The 18,269-nt window shown below is 37.0% G+C and overlaps 2 protein-coding genes across 4 annotated transcripts in view; both read left to right on the top strand.

Moving 5' to 3' along the window:
• LOC138321512 (uncharacterized) overlaps nt 1-18,269 on the top strand; it is a 31,685-nt gene that overhangs the window by 5,297 nt on the left and 8,119 nt on the right. For 2 of the 3 annotated variants that reach the window (XM_069265248.1, XM_069265249.1), the window contains exon 4: nt 398-2,536. In XM_069265248.1, the coding sequence (XP_069121349.1) occupies nt 398-2,536 (2,139 nt within the window). The remainder of the gene's footprint in view (nt 1-397; nt 2,537-18,269) is intronic. The other variant, XM_069265250.1, reaches the window with a different exon arrangement.
• LOC138321511 (uncharacterized) lies at nt 7,379-17,380 on the top strand. Its single transcript, XM_069265247.1, has 4 exons — nt 7,379-11,052; nt 11,711-11,815; nt 13,935-16,008; nt 16,837-17,380. The coding sequence occupies exons 1-4, from the start codon at nt 7,387-7,389 to the stop codon at nt 17,283-17,285; spliced, it is 6,294 nt and encodes a 2,097-aa protein (XP_069121348.1). The 5' UTR covers nt 7,379-7,386; the 3' UTR covers nt 17,286-17,380.

Below are 18,269 nucleotides of genomic sequence, written 5' to 3'. Positions count from 1 at the left end.
AAATTTATTTGCAAATTAACTTAACGCACGTCAATTGGATAATTTTCATTGCTGGATTTTTTGCAACACTACAGTTAATGGAATGGTCCAGTCATAGCTCTAACACATGCTGTCCATCATTCAGAGCTACTGTATATCATAGCAGCTAACCATGACAAGGTTCTATCCTCTATAATCCAGACACCTGTATGAACAGAATAAATAGATCTAAACTGTTCCCGTTAACATGCGGTTTAGACAAGTTTTACATTATGCCCTTTAATAGGGTAATCAGTATAATATTGTCCTTTAGCTATCACTATACTGCTGTAATAGGGGTTATATTTAAAGCAATGCAACTGTAAAATGCCTTATTTAAATTTCCATCCAACTTCATTTGAAATTTTGCTCCTTTCAGGTGTTGAACAGTTTAAGAGTTAAACCTGCTGGCGATACTGCGACAACTCAAGATGATGGAAAAGTGGACCTATCTCTGGTGAAGACAGAACCATTAGACTACACTGAACAGGATCAGGGCACCTCTGCTCCAGATTCAAAGGTCGGCGAGACAAGTTCTACATCATGGATAAAAAAGGAACCTGCTACTGAGGAAAAACATTTCACAGAAACTGACAAAGAAACAAATATGCCAGTTCCTGTAAAACTCATAAGAAACAAGCTTGTTAATTCTGTGAGATCAGATTCAGGTGTGGAAGATCAAGAAGCAAAGCCTCCATCGACTATAGTGGTGGGTGGTAAGTCTATCTGTCTACAGGGTGGCCAGAAGCAGATGATGTATGCTTTACCTGTAGGAAACCAAGCCATTACTGGTATGGGAGACGGTGTGAAGCAAAAGAAGATTGTAAGAGTCATAAAGCTGAGCAACACAAAATCTGGACCAACTGTGATTCCTTTGACTAGCAACTTCAAGCTTGTCAGAATTCCGAAACCATTAACCTCGTCACCATGTCAGGGTGAAGAAATCGCTTTGTCATCTCTTCCCAGACAAAATCAGATATCGTTGTTGAACAATCCTACAGGTAAATCTACATGTGAAAAAGACAAGAATCGGATGCTTAAGAAAATTGATGGCATCATAAAGGAAAATCTAAAAGTGATTAAGAAAGATTGGCATCCTGCAAAAACGCAAGGGTATGGCTCAACTCAAGATCTGAATGTGGACCACCAAAAACAGCAGGCTCGTCCAAAATTTCGCGAAGAATTTGATAAAGATACAGGAAAAACGTCTGTGTTTTTGATGCCACAGAAGGAAGAAGAAACAATAATTAATAAGAATATCATATACAGATATGACAGAACCAGAAAGACAGCTGCAAAGAAAAATCAAAAGGTCATCGACTCTTCTCTGAAAACGGTACCGTTGAAGACGAAGGCATTAGCTGTTAGACCGAAAGTTCAGGTCCCACTTCCGGGAGTTACACAAAGTAATGGACCTGATGTGACAAATAAAGACCCTACAGCCTGTAACAAAATACTAGATATAGCAAAAGCTGTCATGGTTAAAGATGCTATAATGCAGACTGACCCTTCCCAAGAGAATATTGAAACAGATCAAGGAGATAGTAAGGAGACACCAGGAACTGTGGGTACTGAAAAAGTTGGAGAGGTCTCTAGAGGGACTGAAAAAGTTGGAGAGGTCTCTAGAGGGACTGAAAAAGTTGGAGAGGTATCTGGGAAAACAGAGATATCTGGGGGGACTGGAGAGGTATCGTCAAACCATTCAGAGGATACAGACCTTCTTATGGATGTTGAAGATGTAGATTTTATTAATTTAGACACTAAGATGGCTCCAGACCCATTAACGGTGCCCAGACTTAGGTGGAAAAAGAGCTGGCGAAAGACCGCTTCCGTTGGTGTAAACACCTATATAAGAACCAAAGTGGAAGATCCGGTCACGCCACTACATCATGAGTATGTGCTACCTGTGGACAAACCAAAGCCGCCAAGAACAGCCAGCGATGTTGGAAAGAGGAAGTATTATAGGCACCAGTGGGAGAAATTAAAGAACCTGCAGAAAGTGGTGAGGCGCAAGAACTTTCTTAAAACTAAACAGTGGGAATACGAGTGTAATGTCGGCAAGCTCAAGCAGAAATTAGAAGAGAGGAAAAAGATTTATAAAGAGGCTGTGCAAAAAGACATATCCCAAAACAATCTTGAGGCATCTGAAGAGGCTGTGCAAAAAGACATATCTCAAAAAAGTTCTGAGGCATCTGAAAGTGAGGTTAGTGAGCAAATACAACAAGCTGGAAAGGAAAAATCAGACATTTTAAATCAGAAAGTGAATGAAGGGAAAGATGATGTCAAAAGAGATGATGGTTCTTCTGAAAGTTCCAAGAATCATGTTGTCGAACCAGGGGCAAGCATACATAGTAGCTGTCGTATTGAAACTCAACAGAAACAGGCTATGGAAAATGCAGACATGTCAAAGTTCTTTGAGAGGGTTGAGCAGAAGCTGGGGGATGTCCAGCCAGTGCAAGTTGGATATGGCCAAGTGATTACATACATGACTGACTCTAGTGATGAGGAGTGGAAAGAGGTCAGTATACGTAGTTATACTAGTAATATTTCTCAACATTCATAGTGTATATATCTTGTATCAAGCTTTCCAAACCATTTCCACTTGAAAAAGAGTTTGGTTTCCAAGACCAACTGAAAGTTTTGGTTTATGATTTTTTAAGTTTCCAAGATTTCATATAAATGGAAAGATTTGGTTAAAGCATTGTTAAAGTTTCAAAGGCCAATATAAATGCATTTTTTGTTGTTTAAATAAATTATAATCTTAGGAAGTTTTGTGAAGGCTTGATCAAGATTTTCTGATATTATAAGTCCATTTATCTCCAAACCAGTTAAATTATGAAATAATCGCACAAAATTCATTCACAATTTTGTTCATAAAATTGGAAGAATTTTGAGAGGATTTGTTAGCTTACCATACAAATTGCCTTTTGTCCGCAATCTGTTGTCTGTCCCTACATTTATTATAAGGCAGTTATTCATCTGTCAACAGCAATTCCTAGTGTCTCTGTTTCTCAGAAAAGGACCTAAATAGGAGGATTTATTAAAACCCAATTACAGGTTCCCTTTAGCCTATAATCATGCATTTTGAAATTTGTGACCAAATGACAAATAAGATGGCTGAGAGATGGCCATTTTGGAATTTTTAGGTCATCTGACCCGTAGGATCAGTATGACCTATAGCCGTCATGTTCCTTCCGTCGTCGTCCGCCATGCGTTAACTTTTCACATTTTGAACTTCTCCTCAATTTCTACCAGTGTAATTTAGCTGAAACTTACATGAAATAATCCTGACATGGTCCCGATCAAGTGTTGTTATTTTTTAGGCCGATCCGAAATCTAAGATGGCCACCACAGCCGCCATCCTAAAAACACATTTGAACTTCTTCTCAAGTTCTATCAGTGCGATTAAGCTGAAACTTGCATGAAATGATCCTGACATGGTCCCGCCAAAGTGTTGTAATTTTTCGGGTCAATCCAAAATCCAAGATGGCTGCCATCTTGAAAACTCATTTTTAACTTCTTCTCAAGTTTTACCAGTGCGATTTAGCTGAAACTTGCATAAAATTATCCTGATATGATCTGGTTGACACCAAATCGATGGTGGCTACCATGACACCATATATGATTTATTTGACTATTGCCGGGGAAGTCAGATGACCGTTAAGGCCCTTGGCCTCTTGTTAACAATTGAAGTTTATTAAAAGTGAAATATGACAAAAACCAAGAAGTTATCCATTTTCATTTGACTGGATAAAATCATTCAATGGTGACTGCCAAGATCCCTTTGAGATTCTGTGTTTTATATCAAAACTGACATGGATTGAATTTGTTCCAAGTTGTTGCACATTGTTATATGTTCATGTGTTATTGCAGCACCTACCACAATTTGACTTTTTTAACAAGTCTTTTTTTTTTCACAAAATTAATGTGTTGAAAAATAATAATATGTACTAATTATGTAAGTGATTAATTTTGATTGGAATCAACCGGAAGTGTCTGTCCCAGTCTGTCTCTCCATCCCTCCATCTGTCTGTCAGAATGTGAGCTTTCAGATAATAACACATACAAAATTATAACTCATTCATCTGCTGAAATTTAACAATGGACTGTTCTTTTCTTTGATTTGGAAGAGTCTAATTGTTTCTTCAGGGGTGAATGAGTTATAAGTTATTTGTGATTCACTTAGCCAGCTCTGGTATGGATATGAAAAGGTCATGGTCACACATCTGATCACATGGATTTTCTTCATCATGTGTTCCAGTTTCTTCCCACTCTCACTTTAAGCCCCATCGCACGCTTACATCTGAACCATCGAAAGTGACTTGCATAAGCTGTGTAGGTTGTGTTACATTCAATTTACAATATATTCAAAAAATAAAAATAATAGTTCATAGTACATGTAGTTTCATATACACAGAGTTTAACTGTGGTGCTAAATAAGGTCAAACACAAAGTTCACTGTCAACTGTTGGGCCAAATAAGGTCAAACACAAAGGTCACTGTCATATTGCTAAAAATATATATTTTTTGTTAAGTTTATTGTCTGAATGATAACTTAAAGAAAAAAAAGGATGGATTCACATTACTTAAAAAAAGGATGGATTTAATTAAAATTTCACACAAATGCAAATTTAGAAATACTGTTGTTTATTTTGAGTGTAAAGATTGTAAGGTCAAGGTCATTGTTGATAATTTTAGAGAGAAAAAATTACTTTAAAACTGCTGCTTTATCTCATAAAGCATATATAATGTACACATATTGCAAATATCTAGAACAATTTTAGGTTCTTTTATATTGGGAGCCATGCAAAAAATTTCTTTATTTCAAAAAAAAAAATAAATAAAGAAACTTGATTATGTCAATTATCATTAAGTATACAATGTACATGTTAGCTGTATTGATGTGAGGTCAAGGATGGAATTCCAAGTTCTTAAATTAATGTTTTTAATTTCAAATTTTCTATTGCTGCATAGCTTTTGAAATTTACGATTTTATATTCTGAAGAAGTGGATGATGTTGCTTTCATGATTTTGAGGTAAGTATAGACTGTAATTAAATATAACTGTACTATGTATATATTGAATGTATTATATATACCATACTATGTCCGATTGCCATTCCTGTTAAATGAATCTCAATTGAAGATAAAACTACGTTAAATATTATGACCAGTTTCAGAGGTAACAGTCTAAATTTGTTATAAAAGTTTAACTAATTTTGATAAAAGCTTTCCTCACACGTAACATTCACATAAACTTTTGCATGTGTAACCGCTCTAGTTTCTACTGCTTTGAAAACGTTTACCTAATCAGTCCTCATTTGCGTATTACATTGTTGGATATTACAGAGTTATTTGCAAGAAGGTACATTTTGTATATAAACATTTTGATATCATTGGTCTATGAGTGAAATTAATATATCTAGTTTTATCAGAAAAGATCATGCTTTGTATACTTTTTAGAAGCAATACCTACCTTCAAGGGTAGATTACTCTGCCTATTACATCTATGAATTATACAGAGTTACCTGCCTTTGCAAGTAGGTACATTTTGAATGAAATTAATGTATCTAGTTTTATCAGAAAAGATTATGCTTTGTTCACATTTTAGAAACAATACCTACCTTTAAGGGCAGATTACTCTGCCTATTACATCTATGAATTATACAGAGTTATCTACCTTTGCAAGAAGGTACATTTTGTATATAAACATTTTGATATCATTGGTCTATGAGTGAAATTAATGTATCTAGTTTTATCAGAAAAGATCATGCTTTGTTCACATTTTAGAAGCAATACCTACCTTCAAGGGTAGATTACTCTGCCTATTACATCTATGAATTATACAGAGTTATCTACCTTTGCAAGTAGGTACATTTTGTATATAAACATTTTGATGTCGTTGGTCTTTGAATGAAATTAATGTATCTAGTTTTATCAGAAAAGATTATGCTTTGTTCACATTTTAGAAACAATACATACCTTCAAGGGCAGATTACTCAATAATATGCAAATTGATACAGAAAATTTGATTTGAATAGAAATGTACTTAAAACAAGCCATGGTAAAAATTCTATTTCACAGCTAAAATTGGTCAATTTTCATTAATTTATTCACCACTGAAAACACATTTAGGCTCTACTAAATTAAAGGGTAGACCAGTCCATTATGAAATATCAGGGATGAATGAATAAACTGAAAGTTGAAATGAGATCATGGTAAAACCTTGAATAATCTGTACATACATGGTATTTGTGGTCCACTAAATGAGGTTCTGCTGTATATAAAAAGATCATTTTAATCGATATATCCATGTAGATCTTGATAAATACTTGAAATTCAATAATGATTTTCTATGAAAACATTTTAGAAAAAAACTCCTATTATCAATTTTTTCCATTCTGATTATAGGTCATTGGTGGAGTATCTACCTTGAATACAAAGAACTCTGTCAATCCAACAACGGAATCTTACAGTGAAGAGGACGGACACATCCCTCCAGGAGAGGATGCAGAAATACAAGAAAGGGATGGTGTGGACTTGTACCTCATGTGTAACCATGACAACGACCTGCCAGGGGAGAAAATCTACTTAATGTGTAATGATGTCGACCTTGACCTTGATAACTGTACACCAGTCATACAGCAGCACTATCAGTGTAGGAACAAACCCACTTGTGAAGAGGATATTGGGCTTGAAACCACTAATGATGTCAATGATATAAAAAAGCATGTTATCGAAAATGATTTTGTGGAAAATTTGAATTTTGAGAAAGATGCCGACAATAATGAAGCATATCCATTAACAAGAGTTGGATCGTTGTCTCCACATAATTTTAGGTGGACCATATCAGAGCCTTTGAAATCTAAGACAATGACAGCTCTTTCACTTCAACCTGTTACCATGCCAACACAGGCTGCTGAAGAGTTGTCAGCAACAAACAGAATCCCAACTACTGGGTCAACAAAGATCCGTCGACTGTCGGAAGCAATGTCATTGAAAGTGAAAGGAGGACTACAAACTACAACACTAATGACAGAAAGATCTTCAAAGTCAAGGTCATTAGAGACAGAAGAAAATTCACAATTGAGGTCATTTGAGGTGAAACAAGAGTCACCTCCAAGGTCATCTGAGGCGGAAGATAGATTCCCATATCCAAGGTCATCTGAGGTGAAAGATAGATTCCCATTTCCGAGGTCATCTAAGGCGGAAGATAGATTCCCATATCCAAGGTCATCTGAGGCGGATGACAGATTCCAATATCCATGGTCTTCTGATGCGGAAAACAGATTCCAATATCCAAGGTCTTCTGAGGGGGAAGATAGATTCCAATATGCAAGGTCGTCTGAGGTAGAAGATAGATTCGAATATGCAAGGTCGTCTGAGGCGGAAGATAAATTCCAATATGCAAGGTCGTCTGAGGCGGAAGATAGATTCCAATATCCAAGGTCATCTGAGGCGGACGACAGATTCCAATATCCGAGGTCTTCTGAGGCGGAAAACAGATTCCAATATCCAAGGTCATCTGAGGCGGAAGATAGATTCCAATATCCAAGGTCATCTGAGGCGGAACACAGATTCCAATATCCAAGGTCTTCTGAGGTGGGTGGAAGATATATTCCAATATGCAAGGTCATCTGAAGTCGAAGATAGATTCCAATATGCAAGGTCATCTGAGGCGGAACACAGATTCCAATATCCAAAGTCTTCTGAGGCGGAAGATAGATTCCAATATCCAAGGTCGTCTGAGGTGGAAGATAGATTCCAATATCATAGGACATCTGAGGCGGAAGATAGATTCCCATATCCGAAATTATCTGAGGCGGAAGATAGATTCCCATATCTAAGGACATTGGAGTGGAAAGGAAGACTATCACATCCAAAGTCATCAAAAGTCAAAGAAAGGTCGCCTATTAATCAGACCCAAGTGGACATTGAAACTTGTGTTGTTAGGGAAACAATTTATGAAGTCTCACCAACACTGAAGAATTACCAAAGTCCAAAATCTGAAAATATGACAGAGGAGTGTGTAGAGATGAACAAGGAATTAGTTTCAAGATCTCAAGAATTATGGACACAAAAACCTACCAACACAAATTCTCCTAATATAGGGTTGCAAAGAAAGGATGAAAACAACAATGATTTCATACCTTTTGACTCCCTAACAGATAATAAGTATGAATACATTACCACTGATGATTTCTTATACACAGAACCCCTGAACTTGTGCATCAAACAGCCAAATTCAACGATCGGTGTAGAGAAAAGTGATGATAAAGTCAGGAGACCCGCTGTGCCGACCACTATTGATAATTCAAACTTTAGTAAAGCGCCAAGTTTTAGTGAAGATTGTGCAGTTCCTATGTCCCCTGTATATGGCAGTCATACTGTTGCTGCTGCAAAAGGAACTCTCAGTCATACTGATCAGGTTACTACAAGAGAAAACAAAGGCTTCTTTTACGGTAATCAGTATTATATCAGGTCTGGTCCTAAACAAAAGGAATTTGATGAAAATGCTAACTGCATTGAAGATCCTCATGCATTCTCTAGACTTGAAGGTTCTTCAACAGTCACAAGACTTGAGGATACTAATGCAGCCTCAATACCTGTAGGTTCTACAGCCACAGGATTTGACGGACCCAACACAGCCACACAAGCTGGGTTTCCACTTACAGTTTCCAGACCTGAGGATCTCCCTGCAGCAACACTTCAGTATACCTATCCATATACAAGATGTGAAAGTCTTAATACAACTAAAGGGGTTGGTGGTCAGTTCACTCACACTAGATCTGAGGATTCCTCTAGGGAGAGGGAAACTTATAAGCAGAATCCAAATAAAATCATTGTAAAGTTTAACGTTCCTAGACATCTTGACGAAGGGAAGCTAACCAACCGAAAACTAGAGAAGATTCAGACCATATTTAGATCAGATGGAGCTGTGGATCAACAAGGCTCCAGGTCAACCTGTGATGAGATGGACAAAGATGGGACACCAGACAAGGCAGCAGGGAGGCCGAATTCAGAGGTAACGAGGGAAAGCCAGGCGATGAGTAGAGAAAAGTTTCCAAATATCAGGAACTCTTTAAACACAGTTGGCAACACCGGACCAGAACCACATGAAAAGATGCTAATGCACATGATGTATACACAACACCTTCTAGGAACTGATGGGAATGGCAATATGTGTTCCAAACCACAAGAGCCCAGTGGCAGGATGCTACAGTGTGCATTGGATTCAGGGGATATTCAAAAACCACAAGAGCCCAGTGGCAGAATGCTACAGACGGCATTGGATTTAGGGGATATTCACAAACCACAAGAGCCCAGTGGCAGGAGACTACAGTGTAGCTATCCTGTGGAAGATCATCAGCAATATAACAGTGTACCATTGGATCTGTCATGCAATAAGTATCGCAGTACCCCAGCAGCATCTGTTAGGGTTCCTGTCCACCACTTGCATCCAAAATTTGAATCTTCCATTGCTGGTGTTCGACCTATGTCTGATACTTTTGTTCCTGGCATCCAAAAAGAAGTTGAAAGTTTCAAGAGCAACATATGGCCGCGTTGCGGAATCGTAAATGAGGTTCCACATGTCAGAAAGCTAAATTCAGATAACTTCATGTCTGCAGGAGTTCTTACAAATCTGCGCATGCCTGACAATGTAGAGGAACTTCTTTGTCAACGTGCAGTGCCGAGGCCAGGCTGCATTGCATACCCACTTCCACCAAGGCGCCTATTGTTGAATCCTCCATATTCAAGAGTTGCTGGTGTTGGTACGGAGGCCTGGAAGGCTGCTACTTATCAACATGTGCCTGATACAAATCCATCTGCTGCATGTAGGCCATACACCAATAGAACGTTCGCTGCTCCTGGACCAGTGCAACTTCAGGATTGTATGGCCAACATGTTTGGGAATAACATTGAGTTTGATAATGGAAATGATACTGTAAGAAAAAATCTTTCAATGAAGCAAAGGTCTGATACAACAAAAAGTTACAAACTACTGAGTCAGATGCTTGACGGAGGTGATGGTGCATCGGAGACAAATAAAAAAACACAGACAAGAGACTGTCCTACTCCATCTGTGAAATCTGGCACTTTCTGTACAAATTTTCATGTACATCCAATTCCACAAACATTTCCTGCGGCGGCTCATAGGCATTTTATTCCTGCCTCATCTGAGGCACACTCACACTCACAACCTCCAAATTTGTTAGGCATTTCTTCTGTTCTGCAACAATGCGGTTCTGATGTCATTCAAAGAAAGAATACACCAGAAATTTCTCATCAGCTGCCATTTGCTTCAACTCGTGGACTGTTTAGACCCTACATGAATGAGAATGAGACACTGACAAAAACTATGACAAACTCTGGTCCTAGAAATTCAGAAGTGGTTTGCCCACCCAGGAAAATGCTGTCTGAAGACGTGAGAAAAACTTTGGGAAGACATTTAATTGGAAGGGCCAGTACGAAAAAGATGTTTACTTCTTCTAATGGAAATCCTGATCCACAGCCAGAATCCTCAGATGACAGAGCTTATTTTCCTCCCGCTGGAAATGCTGGAAACATGCAGAAGTTTAGGATTTCTGAAGGCAATGTTTCCAATCTTACCATGTCTTATTTGGAACAGATCAATTTTGAAGGTGATGAAGGAAACATCTTCAGACATCCCAATGATAACAATGGAAATTTGTTTCATGGGAATCAAAGACAAGGCTTGGATTGTAACAAAACTGCACATGCTTTAGCCGAACCTAGAATGATCAGTGTGAAATTCCCACATGAACCTGGATTGTCGAGGGTTTCTCATATAAATGGAAAAAATGTTTTTCCTGAAAACAGAAATGAGGATAGTAGTTGCAATGGTAATGACAGAGGAATGCCTCATAGGCAATATGTAGAATACACAGTAGCATCACCAGATCCAGCTAATATTGTGGAATTTGCCGACAAGAGTCTAGCCGTGGCTCAGGGTCTGAGTGACCGACCGCCCATTGACCAAAACAGCCATAACTGGGATACAGTATATAAAAATGTGAGTATACAGCATGCTACAGAATAGCTCTTCCCACATGATTAGGTTTTGGACCAACTCTCATGCAAATAATCTGATAACATGCAGTTCATAATTTTAACAATTTAAAGTTTCACAATGTGATAGATCCTAAAAGGGTTCTTTTATATTATTAGTGGTGTAGATCTGTTTGTGTTTGTATCTAAGATTAACTTATTACATTTTGTTTCATATTTCCACAAAAAGTTCCTCACTTTGGTAATTAAGAACTGAAATCGATGAATATTATGTAGATTTTATCGTGTAAAATCATTTGAATTTTACAATTATTCCTAGACACAATAATGTCATCTCTCTGTTTTGAATACTGGAAACCACCTTATTTTTGCAAAATACACTTTATTTTTGCAAAATACCGATTTTCACATCATTTCACGAGAGAGCTCGAATGTGAATTCAAATTTTACACAAATAATTGTTTGAAAGCAGGTTTGTCAATAAGAGCATTTATCACGAATTTATGTATTCATGAATATGTTGAAAATGACATTGTGGTATGAAATAATGTGTAGATACACAAAAATTAAGTAGTATACAGACTGAAGAAAACAAATTTTAAAGCTACATTAATTTTGTAATGAAACTGAATGAAGAGTTTTGTAAACCTTGTGTGTTGCAGTTCTGCTGTAAATGCTGGTCTCGTGGGAAATGTAGAAGCTGTGTGTGTAGTAAGATTGGCTGTCACAACTGTAGAAACCCACTCTGCCAATTCCTCAATGTCACAGTAAGTAAGACTCCACTGTAGCAACAATTTTCTTGTGTTTACGCATATGTTGTTATGACAACTATATCTAAAAACTATATCTAAAAACCAAATTTTAATTTTTCCGAGGTATTCTTCATCAGCAGCAATGGTTAGTTACTCTTACTAGTTAGGCAATTTCCTTTACACACTTCAGTGAAAGTTACACAGATAGAATACTGTACATTTACAATCAAATACCTTGTAGAAAGACCACAGTTACACAGATAGAATACTGCACATTTACTATCAAATACCTTGTAGAAAGACCACAGTTACATAGATAGAATACTGTACATTTACAATTAAATACCTTGTAGAAAGACTACAGTTACACAGATAGAATACTGTACATTTACAATCAAATACCTTGTAGAAAGACCACAGTTACACAGATAGAATACTGCACATTTACTATAAAATACCTTGTAGAAAGACCACAGTTACATAGATAGAATACTGTACATTTACAATCAAATGCCTTGTTTAAAGACTACAGTTACACAGATAGAATACTGTACATTTACAATCAAATACCTTGTAGAAAGACCACAGTTACACAGATAGAATACTGCACATTTACTATCAAATACCTTGTAGAAAGACCACAGTTACACAGATAGAATACTGTACATTACAATCAATTACAGTAAAGCCACATTACATGTAGAAAGACACATTACACAGATAGAATACTGACATTTACTATCAAATACCTTGTAGAAAGACCACAGTTACACAGATAGAATACTGCACATTTACTATCAAATACCTTGTAGAAAGACCACAGTTACATAGATAGAATACTGTACATTTACAATCAAATACCTTGTAGAAAGACCACAGTTACATAGATAGAATACTGTACATTTACAATCAAATACCTTGTAGAAAGACACATCACAATTACACAGATAGAATACTGTACATTTACAATCAAATACCTTGTAGAAAGACCACAGTTACATAGATAGAATACTGTACATTTACTATCAAATACCTTGTAGAAAGACTACAGTTACACAGATAGAATACTGTACATTTACTATCAAATACCTTGTAGAAAGACCACAGTTACACAGATAGAATACTGCACATTTACTATCAAATTCCTTGTAGAAAGACCACAATTACACAGATAGAATACTGTACATTTACAATCAAATACCTTGTAGAAAGACCACAGTTACATAGATAGAATACTGTACATTTACAATCAAATACCTTGTAGAAATACCACAGTTACACAGATAGAATACTGTACATTTACAATCAAATACCTTGTAGAAAGACCACAGTTACACAGATAGAATACTGTACATTTACTATCAAATACCTTGTAGAAAGACCACAGTTACATAGATAGAATACTGTACATTTACTATCAAATACCTTGTAGAAAGACACAGTTACACAGATAGAATACTGTACATTTTACTATCAAATGCCTTGTTTAAAGACTACAGTTACACAGATAGAATACTGTACATTTACAATCAAATACCTTGTAGAAAGACCACAGTTACACAGATAGAATACTGCACATTTACTATCAAATACCTTGTAGAAAGACCACAGTTACACAGATAGAATACTGCACATTTACTATCAAATACCTTGTAGAAAGACCACAGTTACACAGATAGAATACTGTACATTTACAATCAAATACCTTGTAGAAAGACCACAGTTACACAGATAGAATACTGCACATTTACTATCAAATGCCTTGTTTAAAGACTACAGTTACATAGATAGAATACTGTACATTTACAATCAAATACTTTGTAGAAAGACCACTTTTCTTGGCTGACTTATGTACGTTTAATACAGCTTTGGCACTAAATTCACGTACCATGTGATAACGATAAAGTTTGTGTGGGACTTTTGTTTCTATTGGTGATGGAATGATGTCAAAAGACAATATCTGTTAACATAAAATTACCACTGAAGTCTGTATCTTTACAGTATGAAATACCATTTATATCAGCTGGTTATTTATATGGATCAAGCCATGATGCAATTTCAATTTTCATGATCATAGCAATGCTCTTCGAAATTGCAGAAATATTTGTCATGTCTTTGATATTTATATTTTCAGAATCCTAAAAAAGCTTTGTCCCGCCATAAAAAGGTAAAGGGTAAGAGCTGTACAAGATCGAAGAGTCGAATCACAAAACAGCCTACAAGTCCAGAATATCGTAGTCAAGCTAGTGCCGAGTTAGTGGATAGGACACACAGACAGACAGGATATTCTCAAAACACCAGTGAAGTGTGTGAGTTAAGTGGCCCAATGGGGACTGGTACAAGGGTAAATGAGGTACTTAGAGGCTCAGGACTGACTGAACAGGGTACTTTGATGGATTACAAACTGGCGGAGGGCAGAAATGATTTACCAGACTTCATGGAGAAGATTGAATCCGTTGTAGAGGATGAAACAGAAGTATCCGATGGACTTGATGATATGGTGGTGAAGCAAAATGAAGTGGTGGAAGAATTGAGCGGAAAGAATGACTTGGATTCAGCAATTCACGAAAGAGAGAAATCGGAACAGAAGTTAGCCTTCGACCAGAGGATACTGCTGGAAGCTAAAACAACTGTAGACAAAAATTATTGGAGGTCTCTGCATGCTTTCGACAAAGAAATGTCTGACAATGAACACAAAATTATTACTCAAGCAAAAGTGAGTCAAAAGCAAACAACAGCCGAAGGAAGTCATATGGATCAATCCTTTTCATGCAAGACGCAATTTGATGCCATTCCTTCAAGTGCAGTATTGCCGCCAGAGAGAGTAGCAAGTGGTTCTGTTAAAAGTAAAAGTGAAGGTGTCACGAAAGGGATCATTGATAAAACCAGTAAGATTAAATTTAAAAACAAGAAAGACAAGGGAAAGAAAAACAGAACAAATGTAAAAAAGAAAAGCACATCCAATTCATTTGTACATAAATCCCTTGATAGAAACAACAATGTTGGAAATGATTGTACACAGACTTTGAAGAGGATGCATAACAATGATGACATAGAAAATGAAGTATCAGATGTGACTATTCCAAAGTTATCTAGATCGTCAAATGACACACCAGAACATGTAGATGAAAATAACAATGTAAACTCTTTGGAAAGCAATAGTCTTAGAAATGACATTGATGCAAACAATAATGATACTTGCTTTCCAAAATCTGGTACAGCATCCACAAGTTCAGAAATTTCTACTGAGCATGAGCTAGTAAGGACAACAACCAAAATGAAGAAAAGTTGTTACCAGTCAAAAAGGAGAATAACAAAGATAAAGAAAGGATCAGTGGAAAATGTGAAGCGTACAATCACAGGAGAAGGGCAATCTTTCAATGAAGATATTGACAATGCCATGGAAACTGCGTCAGCCGCAACATTAGACAAAGAGTACAAGACACCCCCAAAGAAGGGTAGACCAAGGACAAGACCACCACCAAAACAACTCCCTCCTAAAATGTTGATAAAGTTAGAAGAACATACAGACAAATATGAAGTAACACAATTCACATCTTTCCACAAGAAGGACAGGAACATCGAGGTTGGTTTGAAGTCATTTGAGCGGTTTACCTGTCGATTGTGTAGTGGCATGTACCAATACAACACACCCGATCGTGCCTCGATGGAAGACCATCTAGCTCAGCATCTTTCCGGGCGTCTCACCTGTCCGGACTGTGGGAAGACCTTCAGTCAGGCTATACATGTACGGGAGCACCGTCAGAAGATACACAGGACCGCCGACTTCACCTGTGAAATATGTGCTAAACAGTTCTTCACCAACACCACACTCAAACGTCACCTGTGTAAGGCTCACGGACATAAACTCTTCAATTGTAAACAATGTACCGAGAGGTTTTCATCTGTAGAACAGGTTAAGAATCACGTCTACGAAGTCCATGGAGGGGAGGCGACCAAATGTGAAAAGTGTGGAGTTATTTCATTGAGTAGTAAGGCTGCAGCAGTTCACGCCAAGTCAAAGATGTGTCTGGGTCGGGAGGAGAGTAATGTCCCCTGTCCTCATTGTAGTCAGATTCTGTCCGTCTCTCAGATGGCTCACCATGTAAAGAGGATCCACCTTCGTGTCCACACGTACAAGTGTAGCCAGTGTCCATACACGACCCTCGCACGCACAGCTCTCAACAATCACATGATGATGCACCAGGGTAAGTGTTGTCTTAATTAATACTGTCAACCAACTTATTTTTGTTTGCAACTAAATTTCGCTCATTTTGTGGGCAACATCAAACTGTGGAAAATGAATTTTCGCTATTGCTTCAAACAAAGGTAAAGTAGAAGCTTATACATTCAGATCGCCAAGTTAAGTTGCCACTACAATAAGTTGGTTTATAGTATATGATGGTGTGTGTTCATGCATCCCTGTGTTCATGGATTCTGTATTGCCTCTGGCATAACAAAGGATGAAGAGGGCATATGGTGTACCTTGATATCCATTCAGCTGCTTCCAGTTTTCTCCCCTTGTAAATTTCATATGAAGACAATGACAGCCTAACAGACATTTCCTAGTTATTAGTAACCCATTTTGTTAACTAACAAAGTGTAGGAGGGGGGTATACCACATTCAATTCAGGTTGGTCGTCTGTTCGTCCGTCTGTAGGCACAATGATTGACCGACTACTACCCCTGAACTGCTTCAGGGATTTCAATGAAACTTGAAACTTTGTTGCAATAATCCTTATACGGTATAGATGTGCATGTGATAGGGAGCATTAGTTGGTATCCTGGTCAACAGTTCTACTATTGATTAAAATGAATTTCTAAAAGAAAATAAAGTTTATGACTTGCATGAGGATGAAAATAAAGTTTATGACTTGCATGAGGATAAAAGCTATATTTGATAGGATTTGCAATATCTATTTGTATAATGAATAAAATAAAATGCTTAATTGAAAGCAAAAGAAGATTTTATTCTGTATCATTGAGTAAACAGTGTTTTTCTTTGAAATCTGATATTGTTGTTATTGCATTTGTAGGTGTACATCCATTCCGATGTGAGTTATGTCCCTTTTCCTGTGTGAAGTCGTACCAGTTGTCGTCACACATGCGAACACACACTGGTGTCAAGCCATATCGCTGTGACCAGTGCAGTTACGCAGCTGCTTGGAATGTCCAACTCAAGGACCACATGCGTGCCCATGTGTCACCAAATAGCGTCCTGTGTGATGAATGTGGTATCCTGTTTAAGGATGATCGCTGCCTCAACCTCCACAACAAGAAAATCCACAAATCTAAGGAGGAGGTCAAGGTCGCCAAATACAGAAAGGTCAAGGAGAAAGGCACAAGACGAAGAAGGTTGAAGGCGGCAAAGGAAGTTAAGGATGAGCAACCATCGAATCTAGATTCTGTTGACACTCAAAAAGAGAATTCTGTTCTGTCATGTCAGGAAGGGCAGGCTGTACGACAGTATGATGGAGCTTTATAAATACAAAAATGTTGAATAATTCTAGCAAATATGTACTGTATTAAGATTTTTTTCTAAGGAATAGAGAGTAATATTTCTATATGTGTTATTTTTCTAAGGTGATTTGAAATTTTTCTAAGGTGATTTGAAATACACAACTGTTTAATAGAAATACCCTTCAATAGGGTTACTGAAAAATGTTTTTGTAGAGCTATCGAAATCATGTTTTACATGGTCATCGGAAATATATATTCAGGATTATCAAAATTATGTATATATCTAAGATTACAAGAGAATTACATGCTTATTATTGTATCTTTTTTAATAATTAAATGGTAGAATATAGCATTAATTCTGATATATGTAACAAAGATAATCCGAACAACAATGTGAATTTGTGTGCTATGGCATTGACTTTAGTTTATACATGTAGTGCTATCGTAAAATTGATATCATTCATTTGTATTATAATTGTAATTAAAAGTATTAGTCCAATAAAGGGAACAATTATTATTTTCATGTTGAATCATGATATCATGTCATTAATGACACCTTTTGTTGATTAAAACTTCTGATTGATTATGAGTGTTTTCACAAAGAGTGAATGAAAAGTTAATTTCATACCCTGGCATCGTTTCAAGTCCTAGCAGTTAACTTGTTTACATTTGTATCTGTATACTATAAACCAACTTTCTTTCATGTACAATTTATTTACCTGGCCCTGATTTCTCGAAATAAACTTAAAGGCCCACTACCTTTCCGAAACGGCTTTTACTTTTTAAAATGGGAAAGTAAAACGAGATCGATATTTTTGTATAGTCGCTAAAGTTATTAACTTACCGTTAATACTACACGTGTCATCACAGTCTGAAAAATTTGATTAAATAAATAAAATGTTAATTTTCATAACGCGGGTCGTCCTATGTTTCCCGCCGTCGTCCTAAATACCGTGCGGTATTTGACTATCACTGCGCCAGACGGCAAAACAGCGAAATAACTCTCCAC

The sequence above is a fragment of the Argopecten irradians genome, chromosome 4 (genome assembly GCF_041381155.1).
Source record: "Argopecten irradians isolate NY chromosome 4, Ai_NY, whole genome shotgun sequence".
Classification (NCBI taxonomy): Eukaryota; Metazoa; Mollusca; class Bivalvia; order Pectinida; family Pectinidae; genus Argopecten; species Argopecten irradians.
This window is presented reverse-complemented; position numbering and strand designations above follow the sequence as displayed.